Source organism: Aspergillus flavus, chromosome 6, assembly GCF_009017415.1.
Source record: "Aspergillus flavus chromosome 6, complete sequence".
Classification (NCBI taxonomy): Eukaryota; Fungi; Ascomycota; class Eurotiomycetes; order Eurotiales; family Aspergillaceae; genus Aspergillus; species Aspergillus flavus.
Window position 1 is genome coordinate 2,007,857 of NC_092410.1, and position 19,871 is coordinate 2,027,727.

The 19,871-nt window shown below is 47.7% G+C and overlaps 6 protein-coding genes across 6 annotated transcripts; 4 read left to right on the plus strand and 2 right to left on the minus strand.

Annotated features, from left to right (window-relative positions):
* Positions 1-330: 330 nt before the first annotated feature.
* F9C07_2246934 (uncharacterized protein) lies at positions 331-2,751 on the plus strand (the record flags this gene model as incomplete). The annotated part of the gene is made up of 6 exons (XM_071510042.1): positions 331-799; positions 854-1,097; positions 1,165-1,208; positions 1,285-1,296; positions 1,359-1,562; positions 1,634-2,751. Exons 1-6 carry the CDS (start codon positions 703-705, stop codon positions 2,749-2,751), a joined length of 1,719 nt encoding a protein of 572 aa, XP_071367817.1. The 5' UTR covers positions 331-702.
* Positions 2,752-4,716: 1,965 nt separating this feature from the next.
* Positions 4,717-7,329, minus strand: F9C07_8565 (putative camp-dependent protein kinase pathway protein; the record flags this gene model as incomplete). The annotated part of the gene is made up of 5 exons (XM_071511790.1): positions 4,717-4,887; positions 4,942-5,211; positions 5,278-6,562; positions 6,635-6,786; positions 6,841-7,329. 5 exons carry the CDS (start codon positions 7,327-7,329, stop codon positions 4,717-4,719), a joined length of 2,367 nt encoding a protein of 788 aa, XP_071367818.1.
* A 2,608-nt stretch (positions 7,330-9,937) lies between these two features.
* F9C07_8566 (transport protein particle complex subunit) lies at positions 9,938-11,076 on the minus strand. The gene is made up of 5 exons (XM_071511791.1): positions 10,932-11,076; positions 10,861-10,869; positions 10,534-10,753; positions 10,273-10,464; positions 9,938-10,192 (listed from the first exon to the last, which is right to left on the minus strand). The coding sequence occupies exons 1-5, from the start codon at positions 10,964-10,966 to the stop codon at positions 10,073-10,075; spliced, it is 576 nt and encodes a 191-aa protein (XP_071367819.1). The 5' UTR covers positions 10,967-11,076; the 3' UTR covers positions 9,938-10,072.
* Positions 11,077-11,370: 294 nt separating this feature from the next.
* Positions 11,371-12,687, plus strand: F9C07_2235708 (U5 snRNP-specific protein-like factor; the record flags this gene model as incomplete). The annotated part of the gene is made up of 5 exons (XM_041293892.1): positions 11,371-11,514; positions 11,583-11,628; positions 11,681-11,761; positions 11,828-12,583; positions 12,635-12,687. The coding sequence occupies 5 exons, from the start codon at positions 11,371-11,373 to the stop codon at positions 12,685-12,687; spliced, it is 1,080 nt and encodes a 359-aa protein (XP_041149134.1).
* A 1,409-nt stretch (positions 12,688-14,096) lies between these two features.
* F9C07_1765792 (uncharacterized protein) lies at positions 14,097-15,695 on the plus strand. Its single transcript, XM_041293891.2, has 3 exons — positions 14,097-14,911; positions 14,970-15,286; positions 15,357-15,695. The coding sequence occupies exons 1-3, from the start codon at positions 14,374-14,376 to the stop codon at positions 15,567-15,569; spliced, it is 1,068 nt and encodes a 355-aa protein (XP_041149133.1). The 5' UTR covers positions 14,097-14,373; the 3' UTR covers positions 15,570-15,695.
* A 283-nt stretch (positions 15,696-15,978) lies between these two features.
* On the plus strand, positions 15,979-19,782 carry F9C07_1766615 (glycosyl hydrolase, family 47). Its single transcript, XM_041293890.2, has 4 exons — positions 15,979-16,306; positions 16,366-16,736; positions 16,792-17,357; positions 17,415-19,782. The coding sequence occupies exons 1-4, from the start codon at positions 16,176-16,178 to the stop codon at positions 19,617-19,619; spliced, it is 3,273 nt and encodes a 1,090-aa protein (XP_041149132.1). The 5' UTR covers positions 15,979-16,175; the 3' UTR covers positions 19,620-19,782.
* The last annotated feature ends 89 nt before the right edge of the window (positions 19,783-19,871 follow it).

The following is a 19,871-nucleotide window of genomic DNA, read 5'->3' on the forward strand; positions in this document are numbered from 1 at the left end:
GTGACATCGTGACTATGATCTGGGCGTTCTCGTATTTATGATCCATCCTACGTAAATTCGCGTTTTCTTTGTTCTCTCCTTGCTGCGTCCCAGGTGCATCTGGCCAATTTGTATTTCAGTCTCTTTACGGATGATTCCCCCTTTCGCACGCAGTGAGCTGTCGCATCTCTATGCTAATCCATGCCCTTACCTGCGATGCTGACCACACTTGGAGTCATAAGATCGCAAGACCATGGGCCTCAATCGTGTATATGTTACTAGATGGCTACCCAATTGAACGGGGCTTTGTTCCTAATTTCCCTTCATATTTGATTGATGTACACTTTGGTCGGCCTGATCTCGTCAACTCTTGAAATGATTGTAGTCGAGTGTAATACTACTTCTTAGGAAGCCGGCTCATTTGTTCAATTAATGAATGTCCCTTCACTCGTTCCTGCCCGTGTCTCCTTCGGCGCAACCCGGACATACCTTATACAGCGCCAAATATGGAAGGAGCCTTGGGACATTGGATATCGGGCTCGACATCTTTTCCCACTTCACCCATCAATCGTCTTTTCCAGAGCATTGGATACTCCATTACTTGCTCATTAGCCCTCATTTAGCCAATGCGGTTTCCTTACTCGTGATATTCTCTACCACTTCTCAAGATCCTTTGTTTCTCATTTAATCCCACGGCAAAGGAAACATCATATGTGACACAAGATGCGTTATGAGAATTGGGATGTGCTTCTCTTTCCCGAGAATTCCAAAGTGCCAATCCAGGAGTTCAAGACACAATGCTTCGTGATCAAAGACAGAGGTACGTACGATATTCGTGAGCTATCCAGACTACACACTAATATTCGGCCGGCAGGATCCCCTTATCTACACAGCCCTGCTCTCGTCAATCCTACGTCGTATTGCCTCCCTCAAGGAAACATGGGTCTGCTACCTGTGCTCACAACTTTCATCCCAAGTGCATCGCCAAATACTCCATTTCGGGTGTCTGTTCATAGCTGGGAAAGGCCTCGGCCTAGTCGGCTGATGGAGAGTCTGCTGCAACCCGATGATGCTTTACTTTTTGAAGTTCGGATTTTCATCGATGGACTTTTTGTCTCGTGAGTTACACGCTCGGTTGCGAACAGTCATTGAATGGAAGCTAACAAAATGAGTCGACTTACATAGTGGTAGCGTCTTTGGTCAGAGGACGAATTGGCCCCATGTCATTGGTAAGTAGACCAAGCCTAAGAGACAAAGTGGCCACCTCCTGTGAGCTGGTTTTTCTGATTGACAAACATGATCTAGATCTCAGTTCAAGTGTGTTGTTCCCCTCGATACCCTGTGTGAAAGCTACAGCTGCTGAAACAATGTCTCACTAGATATCGACAAGAGCGGAAATCAGGATAACCTGCGTTTCCCGCCATTTCACCAGGAGATTTTGGAGCAACAACACTGGGACGCTGGTGAGCTTTACGGTAGAATTAGGGTAGTGATTTCGGAAGGCTTTGCTCGGCCACACCGCAACCCACCTTTTGAGCGTGTTAAAGAAGTTGTTGCTTTTGCTTTTCAGCATGCACCTTTGCGTGAGTTGCGCATGGCCTTCTGTAGCCTTTGGTTTTCTCAAAGTCAAGCACACCCAACTAACAAGCGATAGAGGTATTGGAGTATTCTAGTATTGCTTGGCCTAATGCATCCATGTGGAGCCGAGAACCCCGTCTATTCAAATACAACTCCAGAGGTGAACTTAGTGACTTGAAAGAGCCAGAGGATTCGCATGCCCACTCGCCCACCCGGCATAGTATTCGACAGTTAGCGACCACAAGCAGCCAAATCAGCAACCCGGCAGCACACAGCGCTTGGACATACCGAAACTACCAAGGGCCTATCCCTCAAATGCAAGGCAGCCTCCGAGAGTCGCGATGGCTCCAACAGGAGCAGCTTATGCCAGATCCTTTTATCGACCCTTATGTGCTTGATCCTTCCGCCCGCCACCGAGGTGCTAGACCCTCTTCAGAGGATATCTCTATGCCGGACTATGTTTCAAGTTCAACCAGTAGTCGAGCTATCTCACACATGACCGGAATTAGCTACGAGCATAGCAAGCACCCAAGCATCATTTCCCCTATTGACGAGGAGTCCTATAATCAGTATTTCGAGGTCCTAAGTCCTCCGAAGCCCCTGTCCTGCGGTACAAAAGCGCCTACAAACACGCCTTCCGCCACATTGCCTATGGGTCGAAAGCTGTCCGCTGCAGCTGAAGCGCGGTCAGCATCCTATATCAATAATGGGAACAGAGGATCACTTCCAAAGGATAAATCACATCTAGGTACTAGAGACGTCTCAGAAGCTAGTGCTAAATCCAACCTGTCCACCGAGCCTGTTACTGATACCGCAGCAACGAGCAAGCTCCCTGTCGGCCTAAATGTCCAAGTTAAAGGCAGAAAGGAGGGGATGGTATCGGATAAGAAGGAAAACGAGATTACGGTAGAAACTCCGCGAAGGGAAAGTGACAAGGCCCACCATGCTGGGTCCAAGACAGCCGTACGTACCAGTGGAAACCTAGAGACTCCCACTGGATCTAGAAGAAGACGGTCGACAGGTTCTGCTCGCAGGGAAAGCCTCAGTTTTCCCAAAGGAGAGCCAATTTTGCTTTCTCCAGCACAAGAGTTGTCTGAAGTAGATGATCTTCTCCGACGGGCTGGTCTCGAAGAACTTCTTGGACCAGGAAGCCACCGTGCAGGTTCTGTAGCCGAAGTGGCCGAGATTGACTAAGGTATTCTTATATTTGAACTTTCATCAAAATTTCTATGAGCGCCACCCTCCAAGAGAGTTTTTTATTTCTCTCTCTTTCATTTCTGTCTTTTCCTGTCACTTGCTGCTCCTTTGTTTGTCCCTTATGGATATCCTCGCAGGTTTTAGTTCATTCACTCAGTCACGGACGATTATTCCAGTAGCTAAACACAGCACACCTATCAGAGCACTGTATCCTCTACAAATGTTTTCTGTACTATGCGACTTTAGGTGCTATGTTACTATAATCAGTATTCAGTAAGACATCGGGCCTGTTAGAGGAATTCAAGAATTATATTTGGTAAAGATCTCAAGGGGTAAGAAGATAGGGGTAGGGAGCAGCTCTTGAGGTAGCTAGCAAGCCATGTGCAGATTACTGTGTGTGTAACGGATTTCCTGAATCAGAGTATACAAGATACGCGCAAGGGCGAGGTTACTTTCATAAAGTCAAGCTCTAGCGCAGTAGCTGCTCACACGGCTTTATGCACTTGGCTGGCATCTGATAACTACCACGGCCATACCCCTTTTAAGATACCTCACATCGCATAGATCAAGCAGAAGACTCATGGAACCCTATAAAAGAGACCGGCCAATGCAACACTGAGTGATGGGGCAGGCAGACGCACAGAGTAAACCATTCCGAAGAATTGCGACAACCTTCCCCTGTAGCTAATTGCCGGCATACTCCGATCCAAGTCCCTATAACAAAAGAACCAATATGGAAACTCACGCCACAAGGAATCATTGACCAGTTACCTACGGGAGTATGAGACCCTCATGCAGAGAAACTCGAAAGTAAAACACGGTTGTGGAAGAAGACATGCCTGCGTCCGAACGCATATGGACGGGCATTGACATACTGGTAGACTGGTCTAATGAACAAGTGACGGTGACCAGCTGCGTGGCAACTATTGTTTTGCGTCTGACTTCGTGAGTGTGAATGACACATTCTCGTTGTAGGATTCTCAGAAAATTGAAGACGAGGTTCTTTTCTTTTGATTTTTGCTTACACCCAAACTTGTAGAGAGAAAGGGGGTTTAAAATGATCAACAAAATTTCGTTACAATGGGCGCTACAAGTACATGGACGTTGCGAACCTATGTGTCGAGTACAATTCAAGCTTTTTACTTCATTTTGAAAGAAGCCAGTCAGGTATCATACTTGCCAATGCGCATAAGCCAATGACCAGAACAAAAAGGAAAATCTCAGTCTCTCTATCTTTCATAACCAGTACCAGCGGGAGCAGTACATTCTGGACCATCCCATGCTGGATTTTTTCCTTGTTTTCTTCTTTTCCCCTAGCCCAAAGCAAGAAAGAGGGACCTCGATGAGATAACGGTAGACGGTATACCGATGAGATATTCGAAGACGTAAGTATCTTTTCTCAATTCATAAACCCATACCCCGGAGAGGAGTCACTGATGACTTAGACAAAAAAAGGGGAACCTCAGCGATAACGCCAAAATCACAAGACAAAGGAAATAGGGGAAATGAAAGGGATGGAATGGCCTTGGAAAGCTGATATGTCTGATGAACCTTGAGCATTATAAGAGCACAACTAACACTAGAGCAAGGTCACTCGACGTCGGCCCTGGCAGCTTAAAGACAAAGATTAACCAAATAATAGATATAGTAATAATAAAAGAAAAAGAATCGAATGTCACAGATGTCACAATAACGCAGCTTGAGTACAAGTGGAAACCATCTCAAGGTCAATCGCGTCTCGGTTAAAAAAATGAAAGACATGCAATAACGGATACACTCAACGCCAATCTCACGGCACATATCCAAATCATGTCGACAGAGACACACTAAAAGAGAAAAAGTTGAGGCATATGAGAAAGAGGGGAATTGAACAAAAACCGAATAGCACAAGCCAAAATATAGGAATGTACAGAGCAAGGAAGGGTATATGAGAGATAAGAACGAAATATCCGTTAGACTCCTTTACAAGCCATCTCCGGCACCGGTCTCAACCCCATCTGTCGGGTATGATATGTTCGGATCGAACCCAAACCCGGCGGTATCCGCGTCCGTATTGAGAAACGTGTCAAAGTCAAAATTCTCCAAGATATCCGGGTTTTCCAGAGCGCTGAAATCAAGATTGAAGGCGGAGGCCTATAAACTCGGTTAGTGAGATGTTAGGAAACAGAACCCTTCATAACAACATACATCTGGGATACTCAGGTCATTAAATGGCTGTTGACTTTGATCCGGTGGTGGCGGGGGCGGTGGTTGTACCAGCGGTTGGGGTGCAGGCGCAGACGTTGGCTGCTGTGGAGCACTCGTAGTAGCATTTGTGCCAGCCTTGTTGAACGAATTGGGGTGTTGAGGCGTAATTGGTGTCGACGGTGTAGGAGTCGGAGGATGCTCTGCTTCGGAGGAGGGAGTGGCGGCAGTGTTTGCGGCTGCTGCGGCAGTGTTCGCCTTCTTTGAAGGCCGCTAGAAACATATTAAGACACAGCGCAAAAAACTTCAACATGAAAGAAGAATCCAGAAATATCTTACCTTCCGGCTATCTTTGGTCTCTTTCTTCTTCGGGGCGGGCTTGTTGGTTTGCTGTGGCGTAGGTGGAGCGGGTGCTGTTTGAGGGGACGGGGGCTGCGTTCGACCGGCATTAGCACCCGCAGCAGGCGGGGCCTGCGGGGGAGGCATTGCGTTGCGTTCTTGGGGCGTTCCGGTCGTTTGGGTCGCGGGGGACTGTTGCGGCGCCATCGGCTGACCACCTTGCTGTGGCGGCCAGCCTCCGCTCGGCACCCGGTTCCCAGCACCAGCAGGGATAGGCTGACCCATTTGAGGGCCACTGAAAGCGGGATTCGAGCTCGGAGGGCGCATTCCGTTGGGACCTGCCATTCCATCTTGCATGCCTTTCATGAAGAACGCGCCGCCCATCTCAGGTGGCATCTGGCCACCGTTGAAATTCATGGACGCGGGAGATCCACGACCCTGGGCCATTGCGTCACCGCCGCTGGGGGAACCAGGGAGTCCGGTCTGGGGCATCTTCGGAGTGCCTCGTTTCATTTGGTCGTTCGGGTTGGGGGATGTGCCCGCCCTACTGCCTTGGGGAGAGGTGCCTGGTGGCAAAGCCTGCTGCTGCCCTGGCATTGGGGGCTGGCCGTCAGGACGGGCCATGCTATCCTGCTCTTGACGAGCCATCATCAAGCGCCGCTTATTCTGTTGTTCAAGCAACATAAGCTGCATTTGATAATCCTGGAGAGCATGATTCCCATGCTGACCGCCAGGTGTCTGCAATCCAGCCCGAACCTGGGCCATCTGACCATTAGGTGGATAGTAATCGCCGTTCATCGGGTACATACCCTGGCCATCTGGCAATGGCACCAGGTCCGTCTGATTTGGCATGACACCGGGATTTATCAAACCACCATTCGGCATGCCCTGGTTATTCATTGCTGAGCGAGAGTGGTGAAGAGCTAAATTTTGAGCATATACCTGGATTGACTTCTGCTGCGCAGCAGGGCCCGACTGCTGGAAAGCCTGGAATTGGGCCGGATTCATCGGCCGCGCGTTGAGACCGTTTTGCATTAAAAGCGCTTGCGGATTCGGCTGACCGGGCATACCCTGTCCTTGACCCCGTCCATTGGGGGCTAGTTGCTGTCCGTTCATGTGTCCACTTTCAAGACGGGGCCGTTTCGATGGCGACGGGGCGTTCTCTGCGGACGACGGGGACTGGGGGCGATGGCCGTTCATGTCTATATCCGAGTGTTCTCTCTGCATCTGTTGAATCATCTGCACTTGCTGCGTTTTATGGAGCTGGGCAAGCTGTTGTTGGGAGCTGTTCAGTTAAATCAGCACTACATCACTTGCTATTGTTAGGAGCGAGTATTGGATTCCAAGGAAAGCGTACAGGCCTGAAGTATTGTTTTGTAAAACAGTCTTCTGAAGGTTGGGTGCAACGGATCCATTTCGGCGAAGATTGAGCTGCTGCATCTGGGCGGGCATCATTGGCTGTTGTCGTAGTAGTTGGTTGTGCTGTTGTTCTCGGAAGCGCAACATGTTCTATACAAATTAGAAGAAACTCAGACCTTCGTGAGACAGTGTAAGGGTATGTACCTGAGTATGTTGGAGGTACTGTCTCACATCATTGCTGTTCCCTTTCTTGCGCTGGGCCCAGAAGAAATCCCAAAAGAGACTAAACCAATCCAAGAGAAAAGACGATTGTTGGCCTTCACTAGGGAGATTTGGCCGTGGCAGGTCATCAGGTATTTTCATTTTCTCACCGTCCTTGCCATCTGTCATCATTGTATCACCATCGACGCCATTCATCTCGCCATCGCGACGGTGACCTGGGCTTGACTTTATAGGCGGCTCAGTGCTCAATTTGATCGACTCATCCTTCACAAAGGCCCTAGCACACTCGTGATGGCCGCGCTTCAACAAATAATCATAGATATACGTATTGAGGTTGTTAATCATCAACTCGGGGATATTGTTCACATTTCCATCGTTACGAGGAGCCGTCGAACCATTATTGATCATGGGGACCCCTCCCACGGGGCCCCCGGCCCCGGGGTTCATCCCAGCTACATTCATCTGATTCATGGTGGCACTCCAAGGGGCTCAGCCACCCTCACCTATTTCTTGTCGTCGATCAAAGATGTCGGCGATAGATGAGTTTAACGCGCATCCACCGTCTCGCGGCGAGGAAGCTCACCACAAGATAAGGCGAGGGGCGCGTGGCGATCAAGACGAGAATAAAAAAGGGAAGACAATCAGACGAAATGACCGATGCTTCCAACCAGACAAGTGACGAATTTGGAATCCAGATGCCGATGCGCGATGGACCAGAAAGCGACTTTGTCAAAATTTGGACAAGAGCGCGCCCAAGCAACTTTTTGAATCAATAAGCGTTGACTATGGTTCCACTTATTGAATGACAACACAGAGCAAGAAAGTGTTGCGAATATTACCCACAAGGGAAAATAAGCGTGGCCCGCTCAGGAGCAAAGGCAAGCAGGAAGAATCTGCCGTTACTTCCACGCGCGGGTAGAAGCAATAGAACACGCTGATTGTAAAATATGGAGAACGTAATGAATGGTCATAAAGGTATTAGCGAGGAAGTATATTGTCGGTCAAAATATCCAGCCGAGAGAGAAATGCGCGGTAGGATCAACCGGGGGGGTGGGCGGCGACAAGCAGAAAGACGGGAACGGCGTTTAGGAGAGGACAAGCCAGTCCAAGTCCGACCAGCCAGACTAAGAGGAAAGAAACAAAAGAATACCAGACGATGAAAGAATAAAGATCTTAAATCCCCCTGCAGAAAAAGGAAAGAGGAGACACGGACAGATCCGGTCAGATTAGAGGAAATAATGGTGGAGGGGGGGTGGGAGGGATGAGAGGCAAAGGTCAGGACAAGGTGTAGCGGTGGATCTGAGGTGTTCTGGTGGGTGGGAGGACGTGGATATCAGGCGCGGTGCCTGGAGTGCTGGGCTGTTCAATCACTGCCGGCTGGGCGTGAATCGCTTGTTCGGCGCGGATTATCTATGCCGGAACACGGCGGGAGGGCTGGGAGATGCTATTGCCTCGCGTATTTCTGAGCATGCAATTCTACTTACGGAGGCGGGAGGCGGCAAAAAAAAAATAATAAAGTGATAGAGGGAAGCACAAAAGGAATATTACATACTTACCGCTCGAGAGACGGAAGCCGAAGGATAAATCAAAAGGTATAGGGAATGAAAATCAGAGCAATGACTTTAGTTAAAAATTCTCTGCAGATCTGCAGGGATGTGAAGTGTACAAGAGTTCAAGATTATGGCGTAGAGGGGAAAAAAAAAAAAAAAGAAAAGAAAAGAAAAGAAACGAAACAAAGAAAAAGGAAAGGGAGACAGAGAGAAAGAGACCGGAAAAGAGATATGAGAGGCAAGGTAGATAAAGAGTATCTTGGTATTGATTTGAAGAGCACGCGCAGATATGTTGACCCGATCTGAGGTGGTGTAATTCCGAGAGTATAGCTCTATAGACGAGTGGTGGGTTACAATATTCCACAGCGAAGTGAGATAACACAATTAAGAAATTGTTTGAAAAAATCAAAGGCCGATAACTGCTTGAAAGCATTTCCCAGAACCATTGGTTTAAAGATAGAAAAAAATTATTAAGTTACGAGAAAGAAATACTGTTGGGTTCGACGTGTAGAGATCGAAACATCGAAGATACTGATAGATACATACATTGAATGGATTTAGAAGACTCAGGGTCGGCGGGCTTGCGTACTTCCCAGCACGGTAGGGACCAATATGGTTTGGCTGATCACGTGGCTCGCTCCGGCGGACTAGAATTTCTGTGCAGATCTGCCCATCCCCCAGACTTCAAGGGAATCAGAACATGTAGCTTGGGGGTGTAGTAGTAATATCAGTCAACCAGACGGGGTGAGAACTCGAATTTCATTGACCTTTATGCACCTGGATATCGCATATGTTTGTTTTCTGTTGATTTATCCGTAAATATAAAATGGTCAATATAGTTTGATGACTTAACATAAAGTTCGATAAGGGCGATCATTTAGTTCTGAATATTATTAACTCCGTATGGAGATCCTACTTAATCTCCATGTTTCATAACGGCAATAGCCTTCACTCAACAATCTAACGTTTTGTGACACGCTTGTTGTCCTAATAGACAGGTCAACCCCCTGATTTACATGTCTCTGAAATTGGTTACAACCTTGAAACTTTACTGTTAAACATGATGTGGCAGACCGACACCCGACTGTCCCTTACCATGCCATTCTTGCATTTGTTGCTGTAAGATGAGACGATGATTGGCGCTTAACACTCCCGATTCAATTTTTTTCTTTTTCCTTTCCTTTCCGGCTCGGTTGGTTGGATCCTTCTTTAGAGCACTGTCTGTGTATAGTCCAGTTTTGCAATCTCCTTGGCTAAATCATGTAGTATTGAATCAGCGAATTTGTTCGTAGTGCCCCCTGAACACACTGGTTCTTGTGTGGGCGAGTCAAATGTGATATGTACGTATCCCACTCTTTATAAACCATACAGTACTAACCACTGGTATTTTAATTACAAGAGCCAGACTCACAAGGCGGGTAATCATGGCTCATTGCATGCCCACTTATTCTACCAAATCTAATGGTTGGTCCATCCTTTGTACTATACTCTAACCAACACACCAACATTGTAGAGGTAATAATCAAAGTCAACGTCTGGTACAATTAGATTGCAGATACCTACTAATGACAAGTGATGCTATAATTTAGTAAAGATCAGAGACCATCAAATCCCAAACACCGTACGCCACAACCCTCCACAGCATTCTTGTTTCCATGTACTTGTTACTCCTCCTCCGGTGGCATTTCATCTTCAATATATCTCACCAGAGATACCCGCATCTCTGTAGTATCGTCACCCCGCAACACATCGCTAACGAAATGCGCTTCGACTTGCATTTGAACCTAAAAGGATACGCCAGAATGTGAGCCCTGGTGGCATATAGAACAACAATGCGGAATAATTCGCGGCCTAGTCTACTTACCATCTCCAAAGCACCCCGCAGGACACCACACAAGATATTAGAGAACCACAACTCATCCTGCGCCCTACCATCATCTGGCAGCTCGACAAAATCGGCTAGCGGATTCTCGTCGAACACAAGAGAAAACTGGTTATTATCGCTGGTCCAATTCGTTACAGTAGGCGAGATGTTAAGGAAGATCTTGAACCCGACCTATTCAAGAATCGGTCAGTCAAATATCCTTGAGGCATATATTTGGCATATGATAGATTTAGTTCGTACTTTTGCGATCATGTCTGCTGTTTCCCGAAAGTTGGAACATCGGCCGACGCCTGACTTCGCCAGGAAGTCTTCGATAAGTCGCATACCAATATTGTAGCCCATCTTGTCCAGCTGTTTGTTGACTTCCTGATAGTTTGAATCATAGTCCTGACATAATTGTGCAACAATTGTACCATAAGTCAATGTGACTAACTCCGCATTGACTTTGTCAACCCTCGTTCTAAAAAAAGTTATAACATATTAGTCACAAACGACTCCGCGCTGGTTCTGCTGCATGCAGTCGGGTATAACTTTCGACAGGTTAAAGACGACAATCAGCTTACTGACTTCCATAGCCTACAGCATATGTTGTTAATGATAACATCGCCAATCAATATCATCAACAACAACCAACTTACTCTTCACCGATCCTCGAGGCTTTTGTGGCAGACATTCTCGTTTCGAGAACTTCTATTACTTAGATTGCCAAAGAACTTATACACAGCTTGAAATAAGGCGTTCCGGCGTGATATGGCAACGGCATGAGTTGAAGGTCCGGCAGCTATCAAAATGTTGTTGATGGATATTCCTCCCCGCCCGAGTCGGTGGATCGACGGAGCGCATAGTGGACCGGCGTCTATCGCGGTTAACTTGCTGGACCTTCAGCGCTTGCGTAGAAATACTGCCGAGCGGAAAAGATGAACGTACTCCGACCGCGACGAGGCTCCCCTAACACCAGTTTTCTAGCAGTCAATTGCTATCTTCATGCCATTTTTTCTGTACAATCCAGAGCCTTTTCTCATTACAAGTTTCTAAAAATTGTCATTGAGCCAGCAATCCCCAGATCACACCAGTAACATGTCTGGAGAAAAACGACCTGCCCAGGAAGCTTTTGGGTCATCTAGTCAGCTCGTTGTGAAACGGAAAAAGTCCGATGCTGGCTTGGATAATGGCACTGCCGTGGTTAAAAGCGCGTCGCAGAATGGATCACTTGTGCAAGCAGTATGCGTTTCTTCGTGATGACCGTACAGAAAGTCGTATCGAGGAGTTCTTATTGACCGTACTAGCAGGTTCCCCGCACCAGTGGGCTTGAGGCGCCGATTATGGAGCTAACAGGTAACGAATATCGCTTTACTCGGGTGATTTTGTGTGCTTAAATAGTATATAGGTCATTCTGGCGAAATCTTCACTGTCCGGTTCGACCCTACCGCGCAGCATATTGCATCCGGTTCAATGGATAGGTCTATTTGTACGTCGCGTCTTTAAGTTGATGCCAAGCAATCGCATGACGACTAATTTTCCACACGAATTATAGTGCTTTGGAACACCTATGGGCAATGTGAAAATTATGGTGTCTTGTCAGGCCACCGAGGGGCAGTGCTTGACCTACAGTGGTCTCGCGACTCGAGAACGCTCTTCTCCGCGTCAGCCGATATGACACTGGCAAGTTGGGACCTGGAAACTGGACAAAGAATACGTCGCCACGTGGGTCACGAGGAGATAGTGAACTGTCTGGATATTAGCAAAAGGGGCCAGGAATTGTTAGTCAGTGCAAGTGATGATGGTTGTGTGGGGATCTGGGATCCTCGGCAAAAAGACGCTATTGAATATCTGGAAACGGAACTGCCTATTACTTCGGTGGCCTTGTCGGAAGCAGGAAACGAGATTTACAGTGGCGGCATTGATAACGCGATTCACGTATGGGACCTGCGGAAAAAATCTATCACTTACTCCATGACGGGGCACATGGACACTATCACCTCATTGGAAATTTCGCCAGACTCGCAGACTCTTCTCTCTAATTCTCATGATTCGACTGTACGCACATGGGATATCCGACCTTTTGCGCCAACGAATCGACTCATGAAGACGTATGACGGCGCTCCTGTTGGGCTAGAGAAGAACCTCGTTCGAGCAAGCTGGGACCCGAAGGGCGAAAGAATTGCCGCGGGAAGTGGTGACAGGAGCGTGGTCGTCTGGGATTTTAAAAGCGGAAAACTTCTATACAAGCTTCCCGGGCATAAGGGTACAGTCAATGATGTACGATTTTCGCCGAACGGTGAACCCATCAGTAAGTCCTCTCCGTGGTCTTAGATGGTTGTTGTTCTAATTGTCCCTACAGTTGTTTCTGGTTCATCTGATCGGACCCTGATGCTTGGAGAACTTGGCAAGTGAGAATACACGGTTTCCAGGTTATTATGCATCAACGTAATGTCCAGCACGTACTTCAGGGCACGATTGCATTTTTGGACAAAGATCAACGTCAGACTCAATGTCTTGTGTGGTACCATGAAGGTCGCTTAACTCGACTAAAGACGGCCTACTCAAAGTGGTACCGCAAAGATGTGTATCGCTGCAACAAGATCAAGTGAAAACACGAGTGATATGATTTATACCGCATGTGAGAAGGCATTGTCGAGCAGAGGATCTCAAAAACCATTCAGAGATCTAGTAATGAGCATGGTTTGAAGGACTGGAGTAGTGGCCGTGTACCAGATTTCGTTCCGTTAATCGTGCCATGGAGCGTAACAATTGACAAGTATAAATGTCGAAAGGGCGGCAGCCCACTAAGGCATCGAATTTATTATTTCATAGTAAATATATTGAAATCCTTTGTTTAGTTTGTCTAACGTGCCCTGAGAGTGTGTCTCGTTATTATGATGAGCGACTGTGGCCTAATACCTAGGTTTTAAATTCGTTCTGAAGTGAGGTAACAGGCTACTAAGTCCTAGTTAGCTAGGCAGGTAGGTACCAAAGACCATTGGAAGCTTCCCAATTCTGAATGGTTCTTTAGATGTTTTAGAAAGTCTAGCTCCATACGGGGTAAGCGAAACATTCCGTCGCCTGTATCGTTTGTGGCCCGAAATCTACGGAGTATACATTATTTTGGCATCAAGATCAAGAAAAGGGGATGGTTTCATACGAATACATTTACTCACGATATCTAGATCTGGACTATTCACAGTGTCTTTCTCTCTTGCACAATATTGTCATGAGCGAGATCAACCCATGTCAAGGTATCTACTACGGAGTAGGCCTGGGCAACGTGGGTCGTCCAGGGGTTCGCTCTAGTTACGGTCGCTAGTCTCCTGGGTTTATCTCGTCGCTTACTCCGTCCTGCCTCCCTCTCAGTCTGAGATCCAATACCACAGGCCTTTGGGGCTCTGTGCTTCCTTCCTTCTCCCTCCCTCCTTCTCCGGTTTCTTTCTTTTTTTGTTTTCTCTGGCTTGAGTCTTTAATACATACCATTACTATTACCGTCACTGTCATTCCCCCTCTATCTATCTTGTTGTAATTCATTCTCATTTCTCAGCCCATATCAGATCTACTCTTGGTAGCCTGGTGCTGCCCCTGACCTTTCGTTTGTTTTTTTCTTCATTACTTACTCAAGCCATTCAACAGCTCTTGAATATTGTTCTGTTGTTTTCTTTTTTATTTTTCCCTTTGATATAATCTAAACTTCGCTCTATACTGTCTCTAACGGGATTACCGATGCGATTCCCGTCTACCTCCACGGCGTCTCCTTAAGCTCTCATTATGAACATCTAGTGGCAAAGGCTCTTATTATTAGCGCAGCCAAACGCTCACAGCAGCACTTCACCCGCTCTTGCATACGTTGTGGGCCTGGTCTTTTTGAGGAATTTGTTGCCGCATATATGACCGTTTTCGCCTCCATTATTTTGTGTGCCATTTCCCGAATGCGGAATTAGCTTCTAGCTCATGCCAAAAAAAGGACAGCAGCGCTCATTATAGGATGATCTGACAGTGCTGATATCAAAACTGTCGGACGGCTGAAGTTTGCAGGCCATTGCTTTGTATTGCCATCAGCGCAGATGTTATTCCAGTGACAAGTTATTCAACATGGGATCAGTCCTGTTACCTCGAACAGAATCGTCAACTTCATATCGATCGACCTCTCGAGCGTTACTGGGTTCGTCTTCAGACTTCGGCTACAGTGGAATCAACTATGTTAGAGGCTCCCCAGGCTCCCAGGGTAGTCGTGTGCCGTCCGGGTCAATGAGAAGCGGCGAATATTTAACTCATGGACAACGAACTCCTATTAATAGCGCGGAGCACCAGGTGTATGGCATATCTTCACGGCCTACTTCATCGCATCAATCCGCCGTAAACTTACCGCAATCATCGTATGCACCAAGAGAAACTTATCACAGAATCAACACGCGACCTAGACCAGAGCAGACCGATTTTGTCGATAGGAACCAGTCGTACATTAGGTCGGAACAGGGAACTCAGGTTAATGTTTATGCGCAAAGAGCCGTCGGTAGCTCCAATCGTCGCTTACGATCGTTTACCACGAGATTAAAAGAAAAGAATGTGAGGCGACGGCTTGTCACACTTACCATATCTGCTATATTCCTAATACTAGCCCTTTCTCTATGTAGGTTTGAGTCTGACCTAACCTTTGGGGCTAAAGATATGCTTACCGAATGATACAGATTTTGCCTTCACTGTCTCCAAATCGCACCTAGGCCACGAACTTCATATACTTTTGATATTTATGATTCTGATCCTTGTCATAGTCTTTTGTCACTCCCTCATCCGATTTTTGATGGTGGTCTTCCGAGGTTCCAGATCTGCTGTAGCTATGAATCGGATACCAAGCAGTGCAGGGCCAACTGGCTACGCTCAGCCAGAGCGTCCCATTCATGTCATTCTAGCTGGGGACGAGGAGATTTTAACTGAAAACAATGGTGCCAGTCGGGAGAAGGTTACGCCCCTGCCTCCAGCATATGGCCTCTGGAGAGGTAGCGTGGTAAGTGATATATTAGGATGCTCTTCGACTGTCCTCCCACGAATCTATTTGGCTAATTCATGCATCCCAGAGAATTAATCCAAACTTGCTCTATTGGCACCGCGTAGACATCAACACCTCATCTTTACCACAACACGCAAACGAGGCCCAAGGTTTGGGTAGCAAGGTCCCATTACCACGGCCTCCCAGCTACACTTCTGATAATGGCATCGACTATGTGATTGAAGCACAACCCCGATCACTTACCCAAGGCCCTTCTGCAGGATGGCCAGGACATCCATGATGGTCTTTCTGTGGAGCTAGTCGCCACCTGATCTGATTTCGTTCTCCCTTTCGTGTTTAAAAAACAATTTCTTTTCCCTCCACATCACCACCACTTGCATATCAGCTATTACTTTGTTGGGATATACCAGGGGGGTTATTGTGTGTTACAATATTTGTCTCGAGCGGGAGTTATCGGGGCAATAAAGCTACCAAATTATACGTAGCAGTGCTGATCAGTCTATAGTCACCATGTTCATCTTATTCTCGTATCTTATTGATAGCGTTGGGCGCCCCTTATTTCTATTTTTGTATTTATTTCACTGTTCATATTAAAAACTGCGAATGGATGTAAAATATTTAGTGCTCCGTATTGAAGAATGGTTAATATCTGACAGAAAATTGCACCTAGGCTGTAGCAGACGTAGATCGGACTATTAGCATATCTGGCAGTTCGGAACTGGCGAGCTGGATTTCTCACGTGCACGTTCCCTACCATCATCACTTAAGCAACCATTATACCTCAGGAAGCTCCCAAAAGGATTAATTTCTCCGCCAGTAAAACCTCGCCTGCAACGGCTTATAATTGCGCTCCCATGCCATCTGAGGCAGTTTTATTGCTGCCGTAATGCGGTCGGGATGTTGGTACTTACAGATGCCCTTCCTCCGTGCAGAATGGGTGATGAATTGGATCATGTTGCTCTCGCTGTGGCTTACCATGGCTTGGGGTATGAGGACAGATCAGCTTAATGAACTCAGGTAAGCGCTTATCATTATTGATGTTGTTGTTGTATAATTGACATGGATTCGCATTCTAGAAAGGACACTGAGCATATGTTCTACCACGGTTTCGACAACTACATTACGCATGCCTTTCCCGAAGACGAGCTACGCCCTCTATCCTGCCGTCCGCTAGTTCGCGACCGAGATACCCTTGCGAATGCAGGATTGAACGACGTTCTGGGGAATTACTCATTGACCTTGATCGACAGCCTATCTTCACTAGCGATACTGTCATCTAGCCCAGACGATGGTGCAAGAGCTTGGGCACATTTCCAGGATGGTGTGAGGGACTTTGTGAAGCTGTACGGTGATGGCTCAGATGGCCCTGCTGGCCAGGGCGAAAGAAGCCGCGGGTTTGACATAGACAGTAAAGTTCAAGTCTTCGAGACGGTCATTCGGGGACTAGGTACAGAGTTCCATTCTCCAAGAACTAACTTAAATCTGACATCGGAGCATTACAGGCGGACTACTTAGCGCTCATTTGTTTTCTGTGGGCGATCTTCCCATTACGATATACAGCCCTCCTGAAGCCGAGGTCGCATTCGCCAAAGCTTGGGATAAGACTTCATTCCCCCTAAATACACAGGGAATCAAATGGGAGAATGGATTCGTTTACAATGGCCAATTTTTGCGACTTGCTGTTGATCTGGCGAATCGTCTGTTGCCTGCCTTCTATACTGAGACCGGTCTTCCTTATCCCCGTGTCAATCTGCGATATGGAGTCCGACGGCACCCATTCTATGCAAACTCGCCGCTAAATGCCGCCTTCTCGTGCGACAATACTAAAGATCACGAGAATTGTAAGTCTCGTCGCATTCCATTGGTAGAAACGACGGAGACATGCAGCGCGGGCGCTGGCAGCTTAGTCTTGGAGTTTACTGTCTTGAGCCGGCTTACCGGAGATGGCCGGTATGAGGAGTTGGGTAAAAGAGCCTTTTGGGCGGTTTGGGCAAGAAGAAGTGATATTGGGTTAGTCGGGGCAGGCATCGATGCAGAATCGGGTAAATGGGTTCATCCTTACACAGGGGTAAGTTTTTCGGAACGTCAAGTTTATGATACGGGGCTAAAATATCATGAACCTCAGATCGGTGCAGGAATTGACAGCTTCTTTGAATATGCTTTCAAATCGTATATCCTGCTGTCATCAGGGGAACGGTTCCCGCGCGATCTCAATAGTTCGTGGCATGCCTTCGACAATGACTTTCCACCACTAAGCGAGTACGAGAATTCTGCAGAAGCCTTTTTGCAAGCCTGGCAAGAATCACACGCTTCAGTAAAGCGTCATTTGTATCGTGGAGAAGGCTATCAGCACCCACATTTAATCCAAGGAGATGTTTTCACTGGCGCCACGCGGGCGTTTTGGATCGATAGCCTGAGCGCCTTTTACCCAGGTCTCCTAAGCTTGGCAGGAGAGATAGATGAGGCCGTAGGGATTCATCTTCTGACAACGGCTGTTTGGACCCGGTTTTCAGGCCTCCCTGAAAGATGGAATGTCGTTACGGGGGACATAGAGGGGGGTCTGGCATGGTACAGTGGCCGGCCCGAATTTGCTGAATCAACGTTTTATCTCTATCAAGCCACCAAGGACCCTTGGTACTTACATGTTGGCGAGATGGTACTACGCGATCTTAAAAGACGGTGCTGGACTAAATGCGGCTGGGCTGGCCTTCAAGACGTCCGCAGTGGTGAGCTCAATGACAGAATGGAGAGCTTCTTTTTAGGCGAGACGTCTAAATATCTGTATTTGCTCTTTGACCCTTCGCATCCTCTAAACAACATCGACCAGCCGTTTGTGTTTTCCACAGAAGGCCATCCACTCATCATACCCAAGAGTACAACAACTGCCCAGCATCCCCGAAAGACACAACTGTCAGTCAGCAAGCAGATCAATAGTGCTGTTTGTCCAATAGCGCCGTTGCCTCCTCTTTTCGGGCTATCATCAACCGCTGCACGTCCTGACATTTTTCATGCTGCAAATTTGGCTCGGCTACATTTGATGCCCAGCCGAGGGCCACCGGAGGGACCTATTCTAGACTATGCGAAGGGCCGCCCAAGCGTGACAATGGCTGATTTGTCTTCACCGACGAATTACACATTCTTCCCTTGGACTTTGCCAGCTGAGTTAGTGCCTTTCAATGCAACGAGCTCACCAATGACAGTTCGCCCCACACTTGACATTTCGTTCCCGTCTCTTCCCGGCATGTTCTTGGGGTCCGGCTCCTTGGAACGAGTCCAAGATGGCATTCTCATCAAGGCCATCGGAGGGCTCCGGTTGAGCATGGTTCAAGATGTTTCCCCACAGAATGAGGCTGGCACGAAAAATGCAGAGTTTCGAATACAAGTGATTAACAATGTACCGCTTGGAAAAGACGAGAAGGTATATATCTCACGGGAGATCACATTCGATGTCCTGGATCCCACTGATCCGAATTTCACTCGCGTGCGCGACTCCGCAATGATCGACATCGTCATTGACGTTATCCCAGAGAACCTCCGCCGAAGGAATCATTCAGGTGATCCACAGGGATCGACTGCTGAGCATAGCCCAAAGCATATCATCGGCGAGTCCTCCGCTGACGACAAACTTGGAGCCGTAGATCCGTCGGCGTCGAGCGTAAAGAGTGCTTTATCGTCCTTTGTGAATCATGTGTCCTGGTTACTCTGGGACGAGTCTCAACCCCAATCTGCCTGGCCGGCTGCGGAGAAAAAGCCATTTCTACGATTAACGTTACCCGCTGCTATGGCTTCTGGTTTAGGCTCTGCGCCCATGCCTGATGTAGAGGACTCCTCTACATTTTCTGTCACGGGGGATGTCCCCAAAAGTCGACTCCCATGGTCTACGATCTACTTCGCCGATGAGCTCTGTGACCATCGGATCCTACGTGACATCGCACAAACTCACCAAGTGCTTGTCATCAAGCGAGGCGGGTGCAGTTTCTCGCAAAAGCTGAGGAGTATCGCTGCATATCCACCCTCACGACATGCGCTAAGGCTCGTTATTGTTGTCTCCTACGAGGAGGAGCCAATAGACGAGAATTTAGAGCCACAAGTTAATCCTTTCTCGAGCCTAGCTGCCGTCCGCGCGGAGCCATATCTTGTTCGGCCATACCTTGACGAAACTCAAATGACCGCCGGAGGGGTGCCTCGTCGTCATCTAATCAGCCTGGTCATGGTCGGTGGCGGAGCGGAAACATATGAACTACTCCGCCAAGCCACGGGCGTCGGCATCAAGCGACGGTATACTGTGCGATCGCAGGGCATACCAGTTAGTAACCTATATATCATCTAGATAGACGCATATTTTTGTATAGCTACTAGAACACTAGAGCCTTCATACCATACGGTGAGAAAACGTAAGACTGGCTACTCTTCACCAGGTACAAAACTACGGCTGGCCTTGATTCGTCGCCATTCCTTGCGCCACAGCATGTTGATTGGTGCAGTCCCTGAGTAACACTTTTTGGTTCTGCCGGGCGGCCTGGAGTTAGAACTTAGGAGTTGTTCGTCCTTTACTGTATGAAAACTGGGACCAAATTTTTGA